The sequence below is a fragment of the Dunckerocampus dactyliophorus genome, chromosome 3, assembly GCF_027744805.1.
Source record: "Dunckerocampus dactyliophorus isolate RoL2022-P2 chromosome 3, RoL_Ddac_1.1, whole genome shotgun sequence".
In the NCBI taxonomy this organism is placed as follows: Eukaryota; Metazoa; Chordata; class Actinopteri; order Syngnathiformes; family Syngnathidae; genus Dunckerocampus; species Dunckerocampus dactyliophorus.
The window spans coordinates 9,595,533-9,610,033 of NC_072821.1; the positions used below are offsets into that span (position 1 = coordinate 9,595,533).

Genomic DNA, 14,501 nt, shown 5'->3' on the forward strand with positions numbered 1-14,501 from the left:
ACTAATTGTCCAGAGAAACAAATTAGCTTTAAGCTATATTGTGTGTTATAAATCCACAACATTTTTACGACACGTACCTTTCTTTGTTTTGGGGGAACTTGAAAAATGACAAATGGTCCGTTCGATCGTTTATTAGATCAATTAATGGCTGAGCAGTGTGCCGAGGACATGTTTACCACGCAATGGTTCTGGATTCTGCTCACCATCATGGCGGCCAAACCAGCGTAGGGCATACTACGAAAGTGGATGACGAGTTGAAATGTCTGGGCATACTACGGAAGTGGATGACGAGGTAAAAGAATTTACAAGTCTAGTGTCTTTGGATACGGCCACGTTTAGGACCTTCCCCGGCACTCAGTTTACCCTAGCTCTGCATTCAGAGAACACATAGATGTGGGCAGGTTTGTAGCATGGACATTTGCATATGCGTGAAAGATTTATTTAGAGATTTAAGATTTAATGTTTACATTTTACGGATCCCCGGAGAGGACATGGAGAAAAAAAATATGATGGGTTAAAAAAAAAGAACAAACTTGTAATCTTGTATTGCCTTTCAGAACAGCCAATACCTTCTTGTCTTACTGAGGAGTTGTCAACATTGAAGCCAACCGCATAATACAGAAGAAAAGGTAGACATTTGTAGACGGTCCCTGCGCTCCGGTCTCGCTGCCGGTTTATCCTCGAGATCAATATAAATCAGACTGCACAGAACACGGCTCGTTTTGATAAAAACTGGGTTTTAGCTGTTTGTCTGTGTTGCCACGGTTGGAAAGAGTATGGTTTGCAGTGTTATAACCATTCACTCGGGAATTATTGATCCCCGAAGTTTGAATATGTAAATATGTTTCTAGCTTTACCACAGTCTCTTTTGCTTTCCCTCGCAAAACTGTACCCATTATATTTTTTCATGTTCCCTCCGGGGCTCCGTATATTTTAGAATATGCTGCAGGGCAATAAAAAACAGCCAAGCATCATTGGACACCTCTGGTGCACAACAATGATTCCCAACCACTGTGCTGCAGCACATCAGTTACGCCACGAGAAGTCATCAGGAAAATATCCAATTTCACTTGACTGAAAAAATACAAATAATGCCATTTATACAGTACTGAGCATTTTTGTCTGTTGGTGTGCCGTGGGATTTTTAAAATGTAAATTATGCGTTTTGCCTAGATAAAAGTTGAGAAACACTGAGAGCATACTTTTGTAGCGCTGCACAAGTCACAGTGCGCTATCTGGCGGACATTTAATGGAGTCGATGGTGTACATGAACTGCTCTGAAGATCAACTTTGACCTTTTGCTTTCATGTCTACTACCTTGTGTATTTATATTAGTTGATGAGCTTTTCGAAAACAATAAATTTACAAAAGTGGTATTTTTTTCCATCATCTCATGCTGATCTAGCGGGTCTATTTCTATGCCTGACTCGCTCAACTTCTCGGGCACGCGCACCGTGCTCGTTCTTTTCCATCCGCGTGCTCAAGCAATAGCTTGTGTGTCCAAACCGAAGGATTCCAACCTGGAAGGAGAAATGCCATCAAAAGTCATGGTAGAATCTGACAAAGCCATGGAAGAAGAGGTGGACGCCGCCGTCGATGTTAAGGTCTCAAAGGTGATCAGATTGATCCTCGGGCTGACTTTTAAAACCGTCCTGTTTCAGCTGCTTCCATGTTTGATAATATGTGGCATGCTAGTATGTCAAACATTGGATTTAGCGGCTTTCGACAGGGTGACATGCTTTTCCAGATTCATAGTATGTACGGCTATGTATCTATTATGTACACTGCGTTTAAGAACAGTATTAAGACAATGATTTTGTTGCTCCGTCGAGTTGGAGTTGTACATTAGCAGCATAGCCTAGCAAGAACGCCACACGGCAAGGCCATGTGCTTGGAGAGCAGATCTACAAACTCTGTGGACACCGGAAGTGGAGGAAGAGAAAAGGCTAGAGTTAACGCTCAAACACTAGAGATCCTAGGTTTTTGTCGCTGTGTTGTGGCGTCATCTCTGGGCGACTCGCAAAGGCACAAAACAACGCGTTTACGTTGTGAGACAGTAGCACGCTGGGTTCTATGCAGTACTGGCCTTTTATGTCCACCTGCCTTATTTTTTTCCAAATCTTTTAGTTTTCAACTTCAGTTCGTTTAATAATGTGTATAAAAATTACCCTGTCTACCTCAAAACTATTATGGCCAATTTTGACCTATTGAAATCCATGATCTGTATGTTTAAAATAATTTCATGTTTAAATACAATATTAAAAAATTCTATTTAAAATGGCTTTCATTGTAAACTCAGCACTTGGTAACTGTATTTTTTCTTCCTGATCATAATTTATTCATGCTTGGCCAAGGGATATGAAAAAGTAATATTCTGGCTAATTCTAGTAATATCTAGAAATTCACCCCTAGTCGAGAAACTCAACTGACATATCACCAAATGACTTACTGTATACAATAATATTGAAATGATTGTATTACTTTGATGTTACACAATTTTTTTATACATAAAAAAAAATCAGCTTGGATTCAAAGTATAACCAAAAGCAAATCAATACTGTAAATTTAATTCAAGTATTAGTTAACTACTTCTGAGGAAGTAGTAAAATGTTTATATACTGTATCTGTATGTATTGATGAGTTGCTTTTCTCAAGGGCAATTCAGCAAAACAAATATGACATTTAACCTGCAGAAAATAAAGCAAATATTTTCAACTGATATCTTCGGGTCAATGCAACATTTGCAACACAATATCATGCAAACGAGGGTGCACTACTAACATGATTAATCGAGGGTTTCAGGTTGCTAGCTGATGTGGAATTTCGGGAGCTACGGCTAGACAAGTTTAATAATTCGCACAGTCCGTCTCTCTTAGCAACAGTCAAGGGAGTTTCTCAAGTCACATAACACACTTCCGGCCTTTAAAATAAGAGCACTTTGGGCTTTATCCTGGGTTTTTTTTGTTAATAAGCGTGTCATAAAACAGATTACACCAACACCGAGACAGCAAACAAAGTATACTACTTTTCAACCTAAACATCTTTAGTGAAAGTGTGCTCCTGTAAAAAGAAACATTTATATTCAAGTTGAATGCTTTGATATTTGTACACTGGTTGAAAATAGCCTCCCGTAACAGATCATAGTAAAGCTGATAAAAAGTTCATATCATTAAACAATTCATTGTGTTCAGATATTTAATCCAAAAAGATCTCTGGTTAGCACCCTCCTTAAAACCAGGCAAACATAGAAGCATCAGAATCGAGAGTCATTAGGAACTGGAATTGAAATGAGGAACCGAAACCGGAATCGTTCAAGTTAAAACGATGTCCAACTGTAATTGTTAATCATATATTGTATTATGCTGCTGTTTATTTATTGCTATTGTGTCATTGTTGTATTTCCTTTTGTTTCCAGCATTTTTAGTAACTTGTCACATTTAATTTCCTTTCAACTGACATTGTTAAATAAGCACCATTTTAGGGTCTTATTCAGCCTTTAAAGTGCTGATTTAATGATTATTTCTACGTTGTTGTAGTACTGCATATTTTTCGTTTTAAGGAGCTATATAAGGTCACAACTTGTGACCTGCGGGCTAAATGTTTTAAAATGTATCAAATGTTTTTAAAATGTATCAAAACCTTTTGTAATGTACTGAAATGTCTTCCTTTACTGAACATGAAGACCAAATCTAAGGATGGCAAGAAACTGAAGAAGAAGAAGAAGCAGCCGGTGGAGGTGGAGGAGGTGGCGGTGGAGGTGGAGGTGGAGGAAGATGCGGACTGTGAACCTCCTGCACCGAAAAAGAAGAAGAAAAAGAAAAAAGAAAAGCTTGCAGAGGACCAAACAAATGAGCACATCGATGACGCCACAGACATGAATGGCAACATTGATGATGAGCCACCAAAGAAGAAAAAGAAAAAGAAGAGGAAAGAAGCAGATGAGGTGAGAATTGGTGCACCCTTTAAAAAGTAAAAATAAATACCAGCATGCTTTGTAGCATTGACGCTGTGAAAAAGCTTATTTGTAACTCGTTTAATTCTGGCTTTACTGTCTTGATTTTAGATTAAAAAGAAGCACAAAGTCATTGCTGAAGCGGAAATCAACGGACATTCCATGCCAGAGACACCAGCTGAAACTCCCAACGTGACACCATCTCAGTCAAGTGGTGACTCAACCAGTGAGAGTGAAAAAGAAATTGTGAGATTCATCATCTTTAAAATAATATCATGGTTAAGAAAGTGATACTTCCATAGCTTTTTATATCTCTTAAAATAAGTAATTCAAAGTCATTTCATTTTTTTCCTCATTGGTTTTCACATTTAATGTTCTTTTTAAAAGCGCTCACATTTGACTCGATGATTCTAATTGTTTAGGAGGAGACACCTGAGCAGAAAGAAGGGGCCTTCTCCAACTTCCGAATCTCTCAAGGCACCATTAAGAAGCTTAAAGGTACCAATCACATTTACTTTTACAGACCACACCAAAAAGTAGTGCAAGTTGTTGTGACTTTGTGTTCCCATAATTTGAACCAGAAATTTGCGAAAGAAAATTCCACAAAGTTCAATAAGTAGATCATCACTGATGGTGGTGGTTTTTAGGAATCATTTGGTGAAATTAGATACATCAAAGTGTTTTGGCAGCCCACTCAAAGATGTTGATGCGTCTTTTAACGTTAAGTTACCGTCTGGCGTTTACTAATTTTATACAAAATATAACTTGGTGTTTATATACTGGTACACTTATTCAACAGCTATTCTGACTTACTGTGGACGAGCTGCTGAATTACACACTACTGCTCGTTGTTTGTCTCCATATGCCATTCCATCTTCTTTCCCATATTGAAATGTATTTCTTTCCTCTTTCAGCTCGTGGTGTCTCTTACCTGTTTGACATCCAAGTGAAAACGTTTGACTCTGTGTATGATGGAGAAGATGTACTTGCCCAGGCCCGTACAGGAACAGGGAAGACCTTCTCCTTCGCCATTCCACTAGTGCAGAAGCTGCAGGACACTGCAGGGCCGCGGGCAAGAGGCCGTCCTCCCAAGGTATGCACACAGTACTTTACCCCGACAGAAGAGGAAATCCTCAAGGAGGCAAAAGGGCAAATGAAAAGGAAAGGCAAAACAGTCAGTCATTAAACAAAGAGAGAAAACTAGGCAAAGTATTGCAGAGACAATCTACAATACTTTGTGCGTAAGTAATACACAAATACCCACTCACTGCTCCGCAGAAACATCATAGTTACAATCCAAAAAGTTAATGTTATCTTTGTTGCTTATATAACATCAAGAACAGCGGTCTTCAGTAATACCAATGAACTCTTTGCTTTATTAGCATATCACCATTAGTCGCTTGTGGCTTCAACAGCGTGTAAGCGTCTGGTTTCCCCTTGAGCGCTGAGGCTTCTGGGTACTGTAGTACACATCCACAACCAACACAATTAACATCTCCAAAAAAGTAGTCACACTGTGATTATGAATCCATTGAAACTGTAGGTGAAATTGACTGCAGACGTGAGTGGAAATTGTGTAAATGTAACTCCATCAGACTGTATAACTCTTATCTTGTAGGTGTGTATTTGTATTTATATGTGATGTGTATTTTATATATAGTATGTGTAATTGATCTACTAAATAACCTAATTATTGCAACATCATCTAAAACCCTTTTGTGTTCAATGATAGAAATGAATGATGACAAATGTTGAAATAATGGCAGTGGGTGTAGTTGAAAGTGATAATGTGTAGTGGGCAGTGGAATAATTATTGGTATCCATTTATGGTGACTGCTGATTGAGATAAGGGATGAGATGAAATAGATCCTGGACCTTAGCCTGGTCTGGCGCATTCTAAATCCACAGAATAAATCTCCATGGTACCTTATGTCAGAACATATCCCACTTTCCACTATCCCACTTTTGTGCAACTGGATCACGGGTAAGTTGAGCCAGGGTAACCAACATATCTCTGCTTAATCCCTTAGAGTTTTTTGCAATAGACCCACAAACCTCTTATCTACTATGTGTTTGTGTGCAGGTGTTGGTGTTGGCTCCCACCAGAGAGTTGGCCATCCAGGTCGCTAAGGACTTTAAAGACATCTCCAAGAGACTTGCCATTTGCTGTTTCTATGGAGGCAGCTCATACACCCAACAGAGTAAGTTTACGCGCTTAATTTTGTATACATCATACATCCCCAAATTGATTTACTGTATGTTATACATACAAAATTAAAGGGATAGTTTGGATTTTTTGAAATGAAGTAAATCCCCATCAGCATTGTAGTCCAATAACAGTGACTTACCCCCCACTTGGTCTCCTAAGTCCAGTTCTGGTTGGATTTTGGTGATGAACGTAGATCCGCTTGGTTGCTGGGGACATTTAAGTAAGGAGTTTGGCTTCTCAAAACAATATGCATTCAAAAGAGTAATACATTTGCATCACAAAAATGCCTTCTCAAAAAATCTGACCTCAAAAAACGCTTGCCCTTATATTTGTCTCCCCCCGTATCCCTTTGCAGTGTCGCCTGTGCATTCATGTGTATGTGATGAAGACGCTCGTAAACAAGATGGCCGCGGCGCTCTGTCGCAGAAGAGTGGCATTACCGTGATTTACATACACATGGACGCACAGGTGACAGTGCACAGGTATACACCGGGAGACAAATATAACGCAGTGTTTTGTGAGGTCAGATTTTTTGGGGGGGGGAGGGCATTTTTGTAATGCAAATGTTTTACTTTTTTGAACACATTGTTTTGAGAAGCCAAAGTCTTTACTTAATTGTCCCCAGCAACTAAGAGGAACTACGTTCTTTATCACCAAAATCCGACCAGAACTGGACTTAGGAGACCAGTTGGGGGTTAAGTCGCCGTTGCTGGACTACACTGCTGATGAGGATGTCCTACAACTTCATGGCAAAAAAATCAGAACTAACCTTTTAACATGTAAAAGTGAGTATAACTTTTGGCTGTCGTTTTAATAAAAAATATACCTCTACTCTGTTTGCAGTTGCTGCTATCCGTGGTGGGATTGATATTTTGGTAGGAACCCCTGGCCGTATCAAAGACCACATCCAGAATCATAAACTGGACCTCACTAAACTGAAGCATGTGGTTCTGGATGAAGTAGACCATATGCTGGACATGGGATTTGCTGAGCAAGTGGAAGAAATTATAGCCTCCTCCTATAAAAAAGGTATCACTGACTTTGTGAAAAATGTGATTTGCAGCATTTACTTAAAATTCTAAATAAATTTTTCTGTTAAGGTGCGACAGATTAACCAATTTAGTGGTTTCTCGTGCATTTTATGAATACTGTAAAGAGTAACCTCTAAATAGTCTCTTTCCTGGAATTTAGAATTGTATGACCTTGAGAGGCACTGTCGCAATTTGTGTCTCATCCAAAACGATTGATTTCATATCTCCCTTGCAATGACAATAGTGCCTATATGTGCTTATGGCCATGTTCCACTTTAGATGGTGACACCAACCCCCAGACTCTGCTTTTTTCGGCCACCTGCCCCGAATGGGTCTATGATGTGGCCAAGAAATATATGAGACCAGAGTGCAAACATGTCGACCTGATTGGCAAGAAAACGCAGAAAGCTGCAATAACTGTCGAGGTAAGTGTGTGCTCAAATAGTAGAGGCAAGTTTCCAAGCATCATGGCTAAGGGTGGACATTGTAATTGATTACAATTTAAGAACCCTTGACTCTTGATTAATCGTGTCTTGAAGCAATTGAGACAACATGATGTGCACTACTTGGCTGCCACCAGCAGTTGTACCGTTGTTTTTGTCTAAATTTGCGGTTGAATGGGCACCACACCCGGGAGGCGACATTGCCTCTACTCCATTCATTTTCAATGGAACCTGCGCGACAGGGCAATTATCATGTGTCACCGTCCAGCCAAGCGACACGTGAAATTCTTGCGTGTGAAAGTTAGTGTTCGTGCGTGTCATCGTGCACACGCTGTCTTCCGACGAGATCCCAGAACGTTGAAAAATTTCCAACTTTTCATTGCTGTTCCCCAGACGAGGACCAATCAGCAGGAGTTTCCTTGAGGGAACAGGATGTTAATCAGTACGTGAAAGTTGCCATGTCAGACTTCCCGGAGCTATTTAACATGTCTAAAAGAGAATATAGAGCTATAAAGAAAAACACAGCATGGGAACTCATCGGTGCCAGACGAAACATGTAGGGTACGTTTACATTCATTTTACAATGACATTTATGTAAGTTTACCTTCAATACTAGCAACATCCTGTACTAGCAAGAGGACTCTATCAACACCAGCCGCTTTTCCTCCTCTGAATTACTTTGACACCTCCAAATTCACTCCACATCTGACAGTCAATCAAAACCGTGGGAGACTCTGACAATTCGCACTGGATGAGAACGTGTCACTGGTCACAGCCGCTCGTCGCTTCCCGTGTGCATGGCTTGATACGTGTTTGCGATGAGTTTGGCCAATCGCAGTCGTTTGTCGCTTCCCGTGTGTAGCGCCCTGAAAGCAGTGATTTCCGCGACCCTAGTGAGGCAAGCCGAATAGAAAATGGATGGATCTATCCATGCAAAGGACATACTGTATAGTGACAGGCAGAACAATTAAATGCTCTTTCACCAGATGGCAGAAAGTACATACCGATAATTAACTTGTGTAACCACATTTCGACACTTCTACAACAGAACACGCTTAGTGGTATCTTCTAAAGTACAGTGCCTGACAAGTCTTGTTGCTTATCCAAGATGTAGTAGGAACAATAAATTACATCACTTTCAGTTGCTCATTTGGATTCAGAAATATCTTATATGAAACGCAAAAGCCTCTAGATTATGCTTATTATAGCAAAATAAAGTCTTATATTATTCATTGAGTTTATCAGTTTAATTAGGACGAAAAAGTCAGATGTTGAATACCAAAATAACGTCCGGTAGAAAGTATATTTTCCCTTGAAAACACAGACATGCTACAAAAACATCTGAACATAAATTCAGGGTGCCTTGGTAAGAAGAATTAATATTGTGTATGACTCCCATGAGCTTGGAGGACTTCATCCATATGTCCCGGCAATGACTCAAATAGCTTGTTGAAAAAATCATGTGGAATGGCAAAGAAAGCAGTCTTGCATGACTCAAGACTTCATGAAGATTCTTTGGTTTCCAAAACACCTCCTTCAGTCTAACCCTAAACATGCCCACAAATGTTCATGTCTGGTAACTGGCCCGGACAATTCTGGAGCCTCTTGACCTTTTTCACTATCATGAACTTTGATGTAGGGCTGAAGTATGAGAAGGAGCGCTATCCTGCTGAAGAATTTGGAAGGTACTGGGCAGCAGGAATTTAGAGCCACCTAAATAATGGTGTTGCATTTGCCAACGCCCACATCTTGCAGAAAGGATGAACAGTGGAAAGGTGGCAGGTTGATTTCGCTGATGAATCATTCGTTAAACTGCATCCCAATGACCGCAAATATAGTGGAGGAATATCATGGCTTGCGGTTACATCCAGTATAGGGGTGTGCAAGAGATCTGCAGAGTGGATGGTAACATCAACAGCCTAAAGTATCACAAAATACATGCTGCCCATTACCTTCCAAATCACACGAGAGGGTAAATTCTTCAGCGGGCTGGCGCTCCTTCTCATACTTCAGCCTCTACATCAAAGCTCCTGAAAGCAAAGAAGGTCAAAAGGCTCCAGGACAGGCCAGCCCAGTCACCAGACATGAACATTATTGAGCATGCGTGGGGTTAGATGAAGGAGGAGGCTTGGAAGATGAAACCAAGGAATCTTCACAAAGTCTGGGAGTAGTGCAAGACTGCTTTCTTTGCTATTCCAGATGATTTGATCAACATGTTATTTGAGTCATTGCTGAGACGTATGGATGGAGTCCTCCAAGCTCATGGGAGTCATACACAATATTAATTTTTCTTACCAGGCCACCCTGACTTTGTTTTGATGTTTTTGTAGCATATTTGTGATTTCAAAGGGAAACATAATTTCTGTCACAGTATTCATCCCTATGACAATAATAATGGTCACTTTTCACTTTGTGTAGCATCTGGCCATAGAATGCCACTGGTCACAGCGCACAGCAGTGATGGGAGATGTGATCCAGGTGTACAGCGGAAGCCATGGCAAAACTATCCTCTTTTGTGAAACCAAGAAAGAGGCCCATGAACTTTCCATGAATGCATCCATCAAGCAGGTAAAGTCATATGCACTTGTAAGAAAATGTTCATATTGTGCGCCTACAACCGGAGTCATTGAGAGTTTTAAGAGCTGTTGACTTGCTGACGAAGCAGTCGTCTGTCGTGCCTAAACAGTGATATGATTTGCGTTGGTGTTGCTCTGAGTTCATAAGTGTCACAGTTATGTTGCACTGTGTGTCATCTTTCCAGAGTGCCCAGTCCCTCCATGGAGACATCCCTCAGAAACAGAGAGAGACAACATTGAATGGCTTCAGGAATGGATTGTTTGAGGTTTTAGTGGCCACCAATGTGGCAGCCCGTGGGTTAGATATCCCTGAAGTGGACCTTGTGATCCAGTGTTCTCCACCCAAGGTGTGACACTGCAATATTCTGTACTTCATGGCAGTTTTTAAGCGTTACTGTCATGGATTTATTTTTCTTCTATGATTGAGATTGTATGTTATCTACACTCCTCAGGATGTGGAGTCATACATTCATCGCTCAGGTCGAACTGGCAGAGCTGGGAGGACCGGAGTTTGCATCTGTTTCTACCAGAGGTGGGAAGAGGACCAGCTGCGCCATGTGGAAAACAAAGCTGTATGTTTCCTCTTTAAAACCCAAAATATCAAAATAACTTTTTGGAGAAGGTATTGCTAATGTCCAGGAAAGGTAAATCGTTTAAATCGTGAGTGTCTTTGGTATTTTTGCAGAACATCACATTCAGACGAGTCGGAGTTCCCACAGCCAATGACATCATCAAGTCATCAAGCAAGGATGCGCTCAGGTGCGTTTGAGGCACAATGTTAGTGAACATGTCTCAATTATGCGGTCAAAAAACTATACATTATAGCGTCACAGTCGTCTGCTGGAATATGATGCTAGTTCATGTATAATTGTCATTTTTTGGGGTTTTTTTTTCCCCCTATCCAGGTTTCTGGACTCAGTTCCAGCTGCAGCTGTTGGATACTTCAAAGAGTCTGCAGAGAAGCTCATACAGGAGAAAGGAGCAGTGGATGCACTGGCTGCTGCCTTGGCACACATTTCAGGCGCTACCACTATAGAGCAGAGGTCACTGCTCAACTCTGATGCTGTAAGTTAAACATGGACAAACTTTAAAATAGAATACTGCAATACAGTTGCTTGAGCTTGACAATAACTGCACCTTCATATAGACTGCAGGCCTTCATCGTCACATGAACGTTTATTAATATTGCAGGTTTTAATCATCACTGATTAACTGATGTTGCTGTCGTTTCCCAGGGTTTCACCACGATGCAGTTGACATGTTCTCAGGAATTGCAGAATCTGGGTTATGTCTGGCGAAGCATCAAAGAGCAGCTTGGAGAGGAGATTGAAAACGACATTCAAAGAATGACTTTACTCAAAGGGAGAACGGTATATACTGTTGATTTATAGGGCTTTGCAAACAGTTTACAGGGGGCTACAGTCGCTATTTGTTGTGCGACAACCCTAACCCTATTACCCTAAACCTTATTCGTGACATCAGGTGAGGTGCAGTATCTTAAAAAAATGGACAAAATTTAGTTTTTAAGAATGCTAAGATAATCTGAGGTATGTTTAAGGCTTAAAGTAGACAAAAATTTAGTTTTTAAGAATGCTAACATAATCTCATGTTTAAGGCTTAAAGTATTGGTTTATTTTAGTCCTTATGTTGATAGAGGAGACTGTTGGGCAAGCAGAAAGCTTCACAAAATAGACTGCAGAAAAGCAGTTTATGGGTATTAGCTGTTTTATATTCTCTGAAGTGAGGCTCACTGTCTTACACTTTGGTTAACATGTGGCATAGATTAAATAACTGAATTATGATGAAGTTACCATTTTAACGTGACTGTGTTTCCATTAGGGAGTTTGTTTTGACGTCCCGGCCGACAAAGTCGAGGAAATTCAGGTAAGCACACATGAAGGTAAAAATGTTCAATTGATGGTGAATTTGGAGGATCTACGGTTATGTTAGAAAAATCAAATTGAACTTGTTGTACAAAAGATCCTGTCCATCCCTTGGCCACACCCCACATCAGTATGTTCTGGTTGATTTACCGACAATTGGCCAGCACACCTTCATGGAAACTGAGGGTAGGCCTGTAACAATAATCGATAAATCGATTAAACTAACGATAAAAAAAACGTCAATTTTCAGCAGACTCTATAAATTAAGTTGTGCATGCATTTTTGTTTGTATTCCTCATCTCTCTCTCAGGCTGGATGACAAGAGGGTTCACTCTGAAGCTGTCTGTGCACGTTGGTGCTACAGTGGAGTGAACCCTCGTCTCCTCTCCTCCCCTCTTTGTCCCTGTACATGGAGGCGGAGTTGCATGGAGTTACACACCTATTGTAACTATCATTTATAAAGATGACATATTGCCTGTAGAATATATCATGGGCCTTTAAAAAGACCAGTTGCAGGCTGAAAATGACCCCTGGGTTTTGGACAATCGTGATGAAAACAGATTTACACATAAATAATCTGGAGCATCTTAAAAAATGTATTTTGTTTACACCTTTAGTCACTGCTGTCCTCATAACAATCGTCCTCTCAACGCTTGATTGTTCAATAGGACACCTGGAGTGATGGTCGTCGTTGGCAGCTGACAGTGGCCACAGAGCTCCCTGAGCTGGAGGAGAAGCTGTACAGTAATAGAGACGACAGAGGCTTTGGTGACCGACGAGGAGGATTCAGAGGCGGAAGGGGATGGAGTTCTTGGGGAAGTGGTGGGCACGGTAATGGGTTCCGCAGAAGCGGTAGTGGTGGTTATGGCAACAGCCATGGTGGATACAAACGCAACTTCAGCGAAGCGTTTGATTACTGACATTCCAACCTGCAGACTAATAGGACTGGCTGTCACGCCTGTGGGCCGGCAGTGTTTTCTATTGGCTTTCAGTAAGGATTAGCGGGCGGAACTCTCCTTTACGATTCAATGTCAGATATACATGAAATGTATTTAAAGCTCATATTCAACATGATCCACATGAGCAGTGTCTTTACTTTGACAGTAAACTACAAATGCTGTTTTCTGAGGAACCTTTACACTCTTAAAGGGATAGTTCGGATTTTTTGACATGAAGTTGTGACATCCCTATCAGGAGTGTAGTGCATCAGCAATTAGTCCCCCCCCCCCCCCCCCCCCCAAAAAAAAAAAAACACTACTTAGTCCTGTGAGCCGATTTCTGGTCGTTTTTGGTGTTTAAGAAAGTAGTTGTAGTTGGCCAGTTGGTAGGGTCACTTAAGTAAAGCTTTTTGCTTATCTAAACAAAAGGCGTTCAAAATAGAAATTCATTTGCATTACAAAATCGTTGTCCGTTAAAATGTCAGATCTCACAATTGATCAGCGTTAATTTCACTCCCTTCGTATCACTACGCGCTGCTGCCTGCGAATGTGTTCCATAGTGTTTACATGCGAGGATGACGACCCATGCAGCGCGAGAGAGTTGGATTGAGAGCTAGAGTGGTATTGTCATAAAAGAATATAGCTAGGGCTGCAGCAACAAAAATGTGTCTGCATCGCCCTATATATTCCACCGTTTTCTTATCACAGCCATTGCTAATAGGAAACTTTGGCTTCTTGTCATATTGGCTATAAAGTGGGAGTCTGTCTATCTCTCCCTATTACTCTTTTGAACACATTTTGTTTTGAGAAGCAAAACGCCTCACTTATGTGACCCCATCAACTAGCCGGAACTACTTTCTTCATCACCAAAAGCCGAACAGAACTCGGCTCACCGGAGTCGAAGTGGGGGGAGAAAGTCACTGTTGATGCATTACACTGGTGATGGAGATGTTATACAAGTTCATGTCAAAAAATCCGAACCATCCCTTGAAGTTAAAGGACCAATGTCAGCCATTTGTAATAACAGATTTCTCTGCAACTCATGAATTGACATGCTGAGTTTTCACTTTGCAAATCAGTACATCCTGAAATCCAAAGTGAAAGTTGTAGAAGGAAGGTGTGCTGGGTTACATGTTTTTATTACTTTGCATTTGGGGAAAAGTGGGCAGCAAGACTCTCCTGTGGGAGGCGGGTAATTTCACCACCCCCTACCCCATTTGGGAAGAGTGATCATGGTTGTCAACCTTTTCATGGTGGAGTCTGTTTACTGCCTTACCTCACCTCAACATTCTCCCCAAAATATATTGGATGATTGCTTTGCAATTGGCTCTTTTTACTGACTGACTGCTTCCTTTCATTTAAACGGAGTGTGTCCATTAAACGGTCAACTAAGGTTGTGTTTGTTTATTTATGTAGCTATATTTTCCAAAATGTTAATGTTGCGTCCCGAAGCAACTGTTTAGTTTGTC

At 40.8% G+C, this 14,501-nt stretch overlaps 1 protein-coding gene across 1 annotated transcript; it reads left to right on the forward strand.

The window, feature by feature from the left end:
• Positions 1–1,471: 1,471 nt before the first annotated feature.
• On the forward strand, positions 1,472–14,425 carry ddx21 (DEAD (Asp-Glu-Ala-Asp) box helicase 21). The gene is made up of 16 exons (XM_054771307.1): positions 1,472–1,613; positions 3,683–3,943; positions 4,064–4,198; positions 4,375–4,450; positions 4,867–5,045; positions 6,036–6,153; positions 7,005–7,190; positions 7,472–7,617; positions 10,054–10,203; positions 10,397–10,558; positions 10,664–10,783; positions 10,897–10,970; positions 11,117–11,276; positions 11,447–11,581; positions 12,051–12,095; positions 12,763–14,425. Exons 1-16 carry the CDS (start codon positions 1,533–1,535, stop codon positions 13,012–13,014), a joined length of 2,280 nt encoding a protein of 759 aa, XP_054627282.1. The 5' UTR covers positions 1,472–1,532; the 3' UTR covers positions 13,015–14,425.
• Positions 14,426–14,501: the final 76 nt, after the last annotated feature.

Bases quoted from the DNA above. Each gene is read 5' to 3' on its own strand.
- ddx21 (XM_054771307.1), top strand. From the start codon at position 1,533: ATGCCATCAAAAGTCATGGTAGAATCTGACAAAGCCATGGAAGAAGAG. The intron at 10,204-10,396 runs GTAAAGTCATAT...TCATCTTTCCAG, and splicing joins TGAATGCATCCATCAAGCAG to AGTGCCCAGTCCCTCCATGG. The intron at 11,582-12,050 runs GTATATACTGTT...TGTTTCCATTAG, and splicing joins CTTTACTCAAAGGGAGAACG to GGAGTTTGTTTTGACGTCCC.